At 36.2% G+C, this 12,010-nt stretch overlaps 2 protein-coding genes across 9 annotated transcripts in view; one reads left to right on the top strand and one right to left on the bottom strand.

Annotated features, from left to right (window-relative positions):
• Positions 1–10,200, bottom strand: part of SMC4 (structural maintenance of chromosomes 4) — a 54,890-nt gene extending 44,690 nt beyond the window's left edge. The window contains exons 1-5 of one of the 4 annotated variants that reach the window (XM_048506017.1): positions 10,061–10,200; positions 8,182–8,372; positions 6,948–7,126; positions 6,203–6,394; positions 4,553–4,729 (exon numbers count right to left, since the gene is read on the bottom strand). In XM_048506017.1, the coding sequence (XP_048361974.1) occupies positions 4,553–4,729; positions 6,203–6,394; positions 6,948–7,126; positions 8,182–8,311 (678 nt within the window). In that variant the 5' untranslated portion in view covers positions 8,312–8,372; positions 10,061–10,200. Of the gene's footprint in view, positions 1–4,552; positions 4,730–6,202; positions 6,395–6,947; positions 7,127–8,181; positions 8,373–9,945 lie in introns of all 4 variants that reach the window. The other 3 variants (XM_048506015.1, XM_048506018.1, XM_048506019.1) reach the window with 3 other exon arrangements.
• A 281-nt stretch (positions 10,201–10,481) lies between these two features.
• IFT80 (intraflagellar transport 80) overlaps positions 10,482–12,010 on the top strand; it is an 83,826-nt gene continuing 82,297 nt past the window's right edge. For 3 of the 5 annotated variants that reach the window (XR_007245269.1, XM_048505864.1, XM_048505863.1), the window contains exon 1: positions 10,491–10,934. The gene's annotated coding sequence lies outside the window, so the exon portion shown is untranslated. Of the gene's footprint in view, positions 10,935–12,010 lie in introns of all 5 variants that reach the window. The other 2 variants (XM_048505865.1, XR_007245270.1) reach the window with 2 other exon arrangements.

Raw genomic sequence — 12,010 nt, 5'->3', positions numbered from 1 at the left:
AAATTTAGTAAAATTAAGAGTTATATTTCTTACAGGTTTTTTATTTTAGCAGGATTTTAATAATTTTATTTGAAAATATTTGTAGATTGTGAATAATTAACCATATTTTTCTATAACTTTTGCATTTGGGTTTGGTATAAATTATGCATAAACAGAATAATTCCTATGGAATTAGACCAACAATTATATTATTTTGGGGAGTATAAGAATTATGCACACCTAGAAAGTCAGACTTATGAAATGCAAGTCATACACTTCCACTAGTCATTTTTATTATACTACTGAAGTTATAGAAACACTGGAGATAAGAAGAAGATCTTTTAAATGCAGGCATACCTTTTCATTGAATTCAAACAATTTACTGGGGCTGGATCCTGTTTAATTTACCAACCCAAAATATTCTGAACAAGTCACATTTCTTATAGTTCTTTAAAGTAATGTTGAAGAGGAGCCAACATCAGTAAAACTATTACAACACGTTAATAGAGTCAGTTAATAGACATAACAAATTATATCTCTAACGTTAAAAACTCATCAGATTAAAAAGAGCACTAACAGTCCACAATAATATATTTTTACTAAATAATATGTAAAATGTCATATTAACTATATCTAACAAATTACTTAAAAATATTTTACTACTGTTTCACTGTAGCAGATTATTACTTTAAAACTTGGGGCTCCTCAGAAAGAAATCTATATATGTGAAAATGTAGATTTATAATTTACAAACAGTACAGATAATCTGTTTGTTTAATTACACTTCAAACATGCAGTCTTTGAACATAAGATCAAGCCATACCCACATCCTTCAGACTTCATCTTTACCATAACAACTCGATTTTGTTCCTAAAAGCCACATCATGTTCTAAGTCATCTTTATTTGTCAATTTTATATTTTAGAAGAAGGTCTTTGAATTTAAAGTGCAATTAACATTATATTTAAACAGAACTATACATCTAGCTCCTATGTACCTTGTTACAATTCCTATAGGTATTGTAGCAAGGATACATATGAGATAAATGTATATGAGATGTATAATTATGTTCAGAAATATTAATATAATGTAAGTACTTCAAATTCTATTTATATGAACAGGAAAAAATTAAATGCATGCTTAGCTATCCTACCTGAAAAATATGGGGATGCAAAATGCTCTGTTTGGAAGGATCATACAACTTCAAAAAATTACATTAAAAGACACTCAAATTAAATGTGTTTTCAAATGATTAAATATAGTATTTTCCAAGAACACAAACTGATTTCAAATAATTTAGAATTATTTGTGACATCAGCTAGAAAGTTCCATTTAATAAGAATTTAAAATTGCTTGTTCGGGTTTTTTCCCCAAGCAGGCATCATAACATTAAATTTGAAAAACATTTAAAATTTCCATTACTGTAAACTGATTTTTTCAAAACTGGCCTAGTAAATGAATTCTAAATGCAAACATATTATAGCAAAACAGGCCATTATAATTTCTCGACGATTAATCCATTGCTAACACACCCAATACAATATATCGCATTAAATGCAGCTATTCTATATAATAAGGGAAGTATGGGAAAAACTAACTAAAAATGCTGTTAATATATTCTAAATATGTTATAAATAATAGCTCCTGTACTTCAACTGGCATTCAGTAACTTGATATAAAGGGAGGACTTTTTTTCTAGCTTATCCTCTCATAATCCCCACCCCACCCCTTAGGAGGCTGCCCCTGAAGTTGGAAGGGGATATTCCAGTATGAGATTCAGCCTGCAGAATGGAAAGTGAAGCTGGCAACCCTTCCATCCACAAGCAGAAGCTTTTTCCATTTGTTCCTCTTTGGATTTCAGTCAAAAGTTATTGGCCTTGCTGTTGGGTACCCAATGACTAACAAGTCATAACGGATTTAAGGAATCACTTGCAGGTTTCCAGAGATGCCATCTTGTATCTCAGCATGACATTCTACAGAACTACCATGTACTCTTTGTAGACCTGACATAATCTAAAATTTCGTGCATCTGGTAGGCCACATCTGAGAAAAAAAATTCTGACTACTTCCCCCAGATAACAGCCTCAAAGGTAAGGGAACCCTCTACAGCAACATTCTAATTAGAAAGAGCACTTGCCATAAAATACCAGAAATTTGGTAATTTAGTCTGAAAGTAAGTGGTCTTGCCCAGCTTTGTTGTATCCGTTTAAAAACAACACAAACAGAAGTCCAAGATTTTTTCAATAAAATATATTCAAAGTAAGTTTGGTTCTGATATTAAGTTCTAGCCATCACATTAACACAACTTGGGCACAGACTGTGAACAAAGAGTAAGCTCTTAAATAAATGTATCCTGTCTCTTTAAAAATACATTTAAAAGAAACTATAACTGTACCTTTCCAAGTAGTATAAAATCGCTACTTAATTATACATCAAGTTATTTTTAACCGTTATGTAAAGCAGTTTGTATGAAACACAGCTTAGAAAGCATCAGAAGAAGCCTGGTTTAAAATGGATTCTCTTTTTCTAGGTCATTTAAATTGCTTGGATTAAATAAATTCACCTGCCTTCCAGTATATTAACAACACTATAAAGCAAGTTTCATAGAGAGTTAATCTTTCATTTAGCTACACTTTTTAAAACTTTGAGCAGCAAAACCTAGCTACCTTAGAACAATAGAGAATAGCAAGTGATATTATCTGAGTTACCAAACCAAATATAAGCAATATTTCAGTTAACCCAAGAAAAATACAATTTCTTCTAAGGATGTGGCTTGCCATGCCCATTATTTGAGTTGCCACAGGTATATGCTAGTTTAGGGGTAGGGCTGGTGCCTTAAAGAGTATATTACAATTCTATATAAACGTTGGCACTATTCCCAAGAGACCTATACATTATTTAACTTGGGGCATTTTCAATAGACTCCTTTACAATGTACTTTATACCTTTTTCAAATTGTGAAAACTGATATTTATCTAATCAGATATGAAGTAGGTCATTACAGTTATTCATCTTTTTAAAATCTGAGTATTGCTATATCCTGTTCACTGTATTTTGAAGATTTTTAGAAATTATCCATGTTACTCTTTCACTTATTACTGGAAATTATATTGCCATCATTACCTTTACTTAAATGAATAAATGACCAATTAAATGAAATGCATTTATTTTTTAAAATGAGTTTTGGATAAGTGTCATGCATCATTTCAAATATTAGTGTCTTGTGTACTAAAGTACTACCCATATTCTTAATACTGTGACTTCCAGAAATCTAATGAAGTTAAAGAAACCTGATACCTTGCTTTCTTTTGGTAAAGAATAGGAAGCATCTCTAACCAAAGAAATCCCAAGTTACTTACAGCTTGTAAATATGTACAAGCCACTCCATTTCAACACATGGTTCTAGATAACAATGTTTATAGGCCAGCACTATATGCCATAATTCAAAGGGCACCCCATTTCTGCACAAGTACTGTGGCACATACAGCAGGATTTCTTGCCCTCTTTGTGCTTTGTCAGAGGGCATTCCCAAAGCCTTCCTGTTTCAGGAACAGCTTTTGGGGTTGATATGTGTTGTTCACAACCTAGCTCTTTGCTATTATCAAATCTTAAGAGTTCCCTTGCGAATGTATATCCTACACATTTTAACATAAATAATTTCCAGCATTACAAGAAAAGTGAATCATTTCAATTGTTTTAAAAGGATTTCAGAAGTACCATCCCTGAATAGTAACCATGCATGGTTTGAAGTAAGGGCTATTTTATAGTTTGACACTACAGATTTCACCGAATGTAATTCCTATTCAGTCTAAAAAAAACATTTCTACCACTTGATTCTTTTGTAGATGTCTTATGTGATGTTTCGGCCATTATCATGAAACAATTAATATAAGTATATATCAGATTACATTAAGTTTTGTTCCAGCAGAATAAATTGTTGCTGTCATCTATGAAACTTTCTTTAATCAGTATGAACTATGAAAATTTGTTGAAAATGTCTTATAATTTTAGATTCTAATCTCTGCAGTCATGAAAATACATTATACAAAGTGTACAGTTTTACCATACAACCCAACCATTTGTTGCTTTAATTGTTGTGGTTAATTCCAAATCTATTCATATTTCTGAAACAAGGTAACATGTCAAAAGAGCAATCATTTATTTAATTCTAAACTTTAGATGTAAACACATTACCACCATATATAACAGAAACAGAAAAGCAAGTGCTGCTTAATCCCTGCCACGCTTAAGCAGCACAATAACATTGGTGTTAAGATTATCTTTACTACACCAATATTTACGTGCTGCTAGGGCGGAACAAGTATAACTGTTCTCCTTACTTGCTTATTCACAATTGAACACTAGTCACCACACTCAAATCTTCAAGTGACTCTCTTCCTTAAAATTCTAAAGCAGCAAATAATGACTTGCATATTTACTATGACATACAATTCATGATGTGCTGCTAGGGCACCTTAAGGCTTCCAAGCACAAGGTTCACCATAATACCTGGGGAAATTTTATAAGAAAAACCAGATTTAGTAACAAAAACAATCAAAATACAAAGGCCTTACCTGTAAAATTAAGAACCTGTTATGGTCTAGATCAATCCCATGACTTCGGAGCACAATTCCAACATCTTTAAATGTTGCTTTCTTCCCACTTATATGGTATGCTGAAGAATTATCTTTGTAGGCTGTTCTGGAGACACAGAAATTGCTGTTGGGAATGACTTCATAATCATCCTCTTCCTGTTTTGAAGGAAAACAAAACCAGAAAAATATTAAGCCACAGAGTTTCCCAGTTTTCAAGTGAACTTGTTTTAGCCTCACAAATGCTATTATATCGTAGTTTGCACTTGCCCTGAAACTTATAGCAAGCTCTATAACATATGCACCTTTTTCGTCAGGCCAATATTTTTATTGTCATATATGGACAACACAGAACCACTCCCCACATTGCCTAGAATTGCCCAATTGCAGCCTCATCATATGTATGTTCACTTGGAAATAACCCATTGGAGTTCAATGGAGTCCCTAGCAAAATATGCACACAATTGTAATCTTAGTCTTTTTCTACGACTGTGTTGTGGGACAGAAAAACCATAACTTGAATGTTTATGTTAAGTATTTTGAAAAGTTGTATGCATAGGACTTATATAGTTACCTGAAAAACTCTTCAGTTTAAACTACTATTTTTGCCAAGCTATACATTTTCTTGTATCTCCTACAAACATAATACTATTTCAACAAAATCTAAACACAAATTAACAAAATTGATTTGATTCAAAGCCTAATTAAAGAGTTTAACTTATTCCAATTATTAATGTCCTACCAAAGTCAATTTTAAACAATTTAATATTTTATTTATTATTTGATTGGGTTCATTTAACAGAATTTTATTTATATTTTACATCTGACATTTAGTAAAATTTGAGTGATAAAAAAAAATAATACTAAACTTTTTTCCCACTTGGAAGACACCCTCTACATTGGTAACTGACTACACATCTAACTACCACCTCAGTTGTGTCCACAGAATTCCTCCTGTTTCTCAAATTATATTGCTGCAAGATTTTTATCCAAACTTTGAACTGTTCATTCCATAATGTACTTATATTATTTTATTTAGCCCAGCAGATATGAGTCTACCCTCAACTCCATTAACACTTCACCAAAGCACAATCTTACTAGAAAAAAAAAGGAAATAGTCCTCAATACAGTTTCAAATAGTATTAACGAGGTCTGTAAATAATTTATTTCTAAATATGCTATACTGGCTACAGGTTTGTTATTTATATTAAGACCATACCAAAATATTTTAAAAATTGATGTATATCATATTTAGAAAGATGATTATTTTAAAGGCCTTGACAGTAGTTTTGTACTTTTACATCCACACATATACCCCTCTAACTAGCCTGAACCATAGAAAACTTATTTATTTCAAAAGTAATCTTTTAATCCTTATTATATCCATATCTTGTTTAAATATGTTTTAACAGAAGCACCCTCCCCCACACGTTTCACAGGAATTCAAGTCAATATATATCTTTCTCCTTCAATATATATCATTCTCCTTTAAGTTGTCAATAATTTGAAATTTTTAAAAACCCTAAAAATGCTCAATAATATCATTTTATATTTAGCTGAAATCAATCAGGTACATAAAACTTAATTCATAGGGCATCAAGGGTGAAGAAGTAACATTTAAAAAAAACATACCTTGTCAATGATCTTTTGAAAATGAACTTCTACAGTGCAACTCTGAATATCTTTATGTTCATCAGAATTGTGAATCAGTACCGAAAGCTTTTTGGATCTTATTTTTTGTGCTCGATAACCAAACACAAAGAGCATGGAATCAATCACATTAGACTTTCCACTGCCATTTGGTCCAATAATGCATGAAAAACGCTACATGACAGGGAAAAAAACCCTCAAGTTTAACAGTTACAAGCAATTATGCTTCACTGCTCTGTACAGTTTAAAATACTGTTACACCTAGTGCAGGAAACTGTGAACTACTGGAAAGCTTAGTTTTTACAGCCAAGAGTAAAAAGTACAAGCTATTCAAAGACACATACAGTTAGCTCAAATTTCTGAAGAGCTATCCTGTGAACTATACAAAATAAAATATAACCAAAAATTTACATGGAAATGTTTATAGTTAGCATCACAAGCATCAAAATGTTTCAAATCATATGAACTTCTTAAATTATATACTGTAGTCATCAATTATTACTGAGCTGATCAAATACGGAACAGAAAAAGATTATTCAAGCTGCATGAACTCCTCAGAAAGCAAGATCTTGAAAAGGAAACTACACACAATAGTACTACTAACTCATTTCATTTTCCCTCCCCCCACCCCCGGTCAGTTAACAGTATGTTGCTTTCACTTACTTTAACCAGCAAAAGTCAGCAGAGCCTTACCTCAACTTAGAAACCACTTAAAATGCAAATATACCTTATGAAATGGTCCTAGAATTTGCTCCCCAGCATAAGATTTGAAGTTCTGGTTTACAATGTGAGTTATCATGAGACGAGGAGCTCCAGCTTCATTGGTCATTGCTGGAGGTGGGGGAGGAGAGATGCTACTCAAAATCTCTTCTAAACTTCGATTGTCAGCTACTTCGTCTGACACTGCTAGAGATATCCAAACACAAACAGAATCACTCACTTAATGACCGCAACAATCTTAAACGTCTGGTTTATGATCAAAAACAAGAGAATCTTTTCCTTAAACAAGCATTACTATACAAGAGCAAATAGATTTCTCCTCATAAGCTGAATTACCCTGAAACAGGTCTAAAATACACATTAGCAGTGGACAGTCTACTATTAATGAGCTGTACTGTAAAATCAGCCCAACGCTTTAAAAAATAATACGCTGCTCAAATAGACTCTACCAGCATAAATCCAAGAAAACAGGCAAACCTTCTTACGACCTTGCTTTCTCAGGCATGCTCAGAACTTACGTACACTGTTAGGAGGTGGTCTGGGGATTGCTGCACAATGGCCTGCAAGCTGTAATGACAGCAGCAGTACTATTCCTCAAAGACAGGAAGTTTGTCACCAAAAAAAGGCTAGCCACTTAAATTTCAACTGGAGTTGGAACAGTTTTTTTTTCTTTTTAACTCCTTGAGACAACATTCTTTGAATGTCTGATATCATTTTCCAGAAATTAATCCTCTCACCAATAAAAATCAACACTGCTTCTTGACAAGTGTATCATGCTTCCTTTTTGCTAACTGTATGCAGGCATTTTTCAGTACAAAATGTACAGCTCAAACATGCTTAAGATATAAGCAGTAATTGCCAAAAACACATAAACCACAAGTAGCTACTCTCACACCACCTCAAAATTATATCTGTTTAAATCATTGGTTGCTGTTCTGGCATAATATAAGACGTATGGACTGAACACCAGAAATAAGTAGCATTGGCCTGGTTTGAAATAAAGACACAGACGCCATTTTCACACAAAACATTTATAACCGACATGTCAATCTTTGCAGAGTAAACAGGTAAAATTGGGCTTATATTGGCCTGAAATGAAGACATTAACTTCAAAATAATTTCCACATAGAACATTTACAGCTAATAATAAAACTTCACAGAGTAAAACTCGGCTGTCTTAAGTTGAGTCCCTTTGCAGCCAAGTTTTTAAGCCTAGTATATCAGGATGATAACAGACTGACCTTGCTGGAGTACTTCTGCGATGTGTACTCTGGCTTCTTTTTCAGCTTCCCCACTATTAGAGGACTCCTCCAAGGACTCATTGCCTCCGTGATGGGCTGCCGTAGATATTTTAGTTCTTTTCCTTGGCATTATTTCTGATGGCTGTTCCAATTCCAAAAAACCAAACTACATAAGGACTGTTCCTTCACTGCTAACACAAACAAGAAAAAAAAAACACCATAACCTAAATACTGGGCTAACTGCTATGTGCCCAGAGTCTAATAGTAAGCCACAATTCACATCAACTTTGTAATCTGGCATACTATCATGACAGGTATGCACCATACTCTATCCCACACAGCTTTGTAGCACAATTTTGCAAGTTAAAACAGATACCTCCGTTTTTCTTGTCCTATCTTATTAAGAATTAACAAAAATAAGTACCTCGACAATTAACTGGTAGAGTCAGGTGCAAACTAAATATAGAACCATTAAAACACAGGTGTAATCTTTAGTGTTTCATTTGAATTTTCAAAAGTAACTTCATTTATGCTGAAGATCCTGAATCAGTCCAAATACTTATTTTTTAAAAAGTTTTTATCATTGTTCTGGTCCACTATTTTACTTTTGTAGGGCAACTGTAACCAACTAAAGGAACATCATTTTTAAATTACCAGAAAATAATTCAGAATGAATTCCTACAGCTTTGCACATGAGAACAGAACTAAACAAAAAATATGAAAAGCACACCATCGATAAAATCTAGAGATCTGAGCAGTTAATGAGCAGATCTCAAAGATGTTAACTAATTTCCAATCAATCGAGATTTTTTTTAAAAAAATCATGTTACGATCATCTTGCCAAATGACTGCCATCAGATTTTCTAAAAGTCTGACACTACACCCTTCAAGCTGAAAGTTTTTTATTAGCCTCTCATACTGAGCACAGAGAAGACTTATTAACAGCACTTCTTTAAAGCCGTTGGTAGTTACAAAGTTGTTGGAACAGCTCTGTTTCATCCATATTTATAGCCTTCAGAGTCCAAAGGAATCCAAAGGAGAGGACCATAATGAGTCCAAGAGAAAGTACCAAAATTTGCTTTAAAAATTGAAAGGAGGTAGGCTTAAATGTTTTGCTTTTGCGAAGGGGAAAAATTAAGTTATCTCATAAATGAAGCAGGTTTTTATTTAAGGACTAGAAATCTACCTTCTCCTCACCCTTCACAGTTGAAGTCCAGCGAAGGGGGTCAAAATAGCGAGGTTTTTGCTAAAACTGCTTGCAGATCTATTGCCAAACATCCCTTTCCAGGTCAGGGTCGCGAAAATCAAGCCTAAGCTGCGAACTAAATCGGCATTTGAATGTATCGGATACCCCTCCCTGCCCCGACTTTGACGTGAGTCTGGCTTTTCGCCTGACTTAACTGCCAGAGCAAAAAAAAAAAAAATCAGCTTTAAAAATAGCAGTTCCCCGCTAAAATGGCTAAAAATGAAGGTCATGGCGCTCATTTTTTATAGGGAAAAAATTAATTCCCCAGTCCTGACAGCCTGCCCCCGAACCAAACTAGTCAAAAATAGTGCAAAGATGAAATCTTGGTGTTTTATTGCTCGCAACGGAAGTTGCCAGCAAATACAGCCTCCCACCCTGCCCAACGCCCTCAACGGAAAGAAGGGAGGAAAAGGACAGGAGGCCGGTTGAAGCAGAAATTAAGGCAGAAATTAAATTAAAATAGAAATTAAATAGTGACGATTTCCCCCTCGACGTCCGAATAAATTTCTCAGCCTCACCACACAGAAGGACTTAATGGGCAAGAAGGAGTCTTGATCCAGCGATCAGGGAGGAAACCTTCTCAAATCTCTCCTCAGGCAAAAGCAGAAATGAGCAGTCCACGGGTCCGCTTACCAGGCGGCTACAAAGTCCACTTTCCCCCAGAGGCGACAGCGCGGGGCCGGGGCGAGTCTCGGAGCCGCGGCGACGAGAGCGCCAGAAAGAAGTTTCCCTGCCTGCAGCCGCGGCCGCTTCTACACTCGAAAATGGCGCCCAAACGCCCAACTCGAAATGAAATTCGTTAGAAACGCGCAGAGCATGCTGGGGGAAGAAAGGGGCCGGCTTCCCGCAGGTTTGAAAGGAGAAAAAAAAATCGCCTACTGTGCCGCCATCTTGTTTGCCGTTACTGAGCGGAAAGGGGGCCGAGATTATTTTCACGTTCAGCGCCCTCAGCGTTTTTGTTTTAAAGTGATATTAACGGTTGCGAGAATAAAATATCTTTTTTTTAAAGGGTCGGGGGGACGTCGGTTGAGAGGGCGGATTGGGAGGGGAGACGCACGCGCGGACTGCGTTGCTTAGCAACGGGCTAAAAACGAACGAGGGGACAAAAACACGAAATTGGTTTTTTTTTTAGAAAAAATGATTATTAAAAATAGAAGACAAATGTTAAAAGTGCATATTTCTGCATGACAACTTTGACAGGACGGCTCTATGACGTCAAAACTGGCGTCACGTGTTTGGGGGGAGTCCGTGAGTTGGAAAGGAGGAATGAAACCTCGCGGAGGAGGAGGAGGAGGAAAAAGAAGGTTGCTTGGGGTTTAGAAATAGGAAATCTCGCGAGAAGTCGCTATAGAGACCGAACGGCTTCCCTCTTACGGTTAACAACACAACCGAGGATGGAGCGCCCGCGAGCAAATTCCTATGAGACGAATTAGGGGGTCACCTGGAATATCTAGAAGTCCTGCCGGAGGATTACCTATTCTCTATCCGGCGCCTCACATTTCACAAGGTAAGACTTATGCTCCTCTGATGAGGTGCCCGCCTTAGAGGGCTAGAAGAAGGTACTTTCTCCACCCACCTGAGAGAAGAGCAGTGGTTGAATGGTGAGGATTGGAGGAAATGCATTTGTGAAATACAACAGAATTTTGTGGGCATTTTGGAAAAGTTGCAGCATCTCATTCCCAGTTCGTTTTTTTAAGGGGCCGCTGGGCTTGTGTTGTGATGCTGCAGGCGGACCCGGCTCCCACTTCTTAGCCAGAGTGACTTTTCTGCAATCGTGTGGATCTCTGCAGGGTTGAATCTCCAGAATCTGAGACTGGGATGGGACTTTAAGAGATCCTTGACTTTCGTGCCTCAGCGAGGAAAATGGGCTGTCAATAAAGTTAAAAAATGGGCACATAGAATCATAGAATTGGAGGAGACCACTAAGGCCATCCAGCCCAACCCCCTGTCATGCAGGAATGCATAATTCGAGCACTCTTAATAGATGGCCATCCAGCCTCTGTTTAAAAACCACCAAAGGAGGACACTCGACCACACTCAGAGGGATCATATTCCAATGTCGAACAGCACTTAGAGTCACGAGGTTCTTCCTAATGTTTAGGAGAAATTTCTTTTCCTGTATCTTAAATCCACTACTTCATGCCTTATGGAGCAGCTTGCTCCATCTTCAAGATGACATCCCTTCAAATATTTAAACATGGCTATCATGTCACCCGTTAACCTTTGCTTCTCCACAGTAAACACACTTAGCTCTCTAAGCAGCTCCTCATAGGTATGGAATCCAGACCTTTACCATTTTGGTCACCCTCCTCTGGGCTCATTCCAGCATGTCAATATCCTTCTTGAATTGTGGTGCCCAGAACTGGACACAATACTACAGGTGGGGTCTGACCAATGCAGAATAGAACCAATGCACATGGATTTCTTTTCACGCTGTGTTTGGAAACATAGCCAACTCTTGCCCTCAACCTCGTGCAATCTGTTTATCAGAGGCAGTAGACAGTGGAGGCTTTATTAAAAATAGAAGACAAATGTTAAAAGGGTGCCTCTGCGATGTAAACATCATTATAACCTTGCAGTTTT

The sequence above is a fragment of the Sphaerodactylus townsendi genome, linkage group LG08 (genome assembly GCF_021028975.2).
Source record: "Sphaerodactylus townsendi isolate TG3544 linkage group LG08, MPM_Stown_v2.3, whole genome shotgun sequence".
Classification (NCBI taxonomy): Eukaryota; Metazoa; Chordata; class Lepidosauria; order Squamata; family Sphaerodactylidae; genus Sphaerodactylus; species Sphaerodactylus townsendi.
Note: the sequence above shows the minus strand (reverse complement) of the source record. Positions and strands in the feature narration are given on the sequence as shown.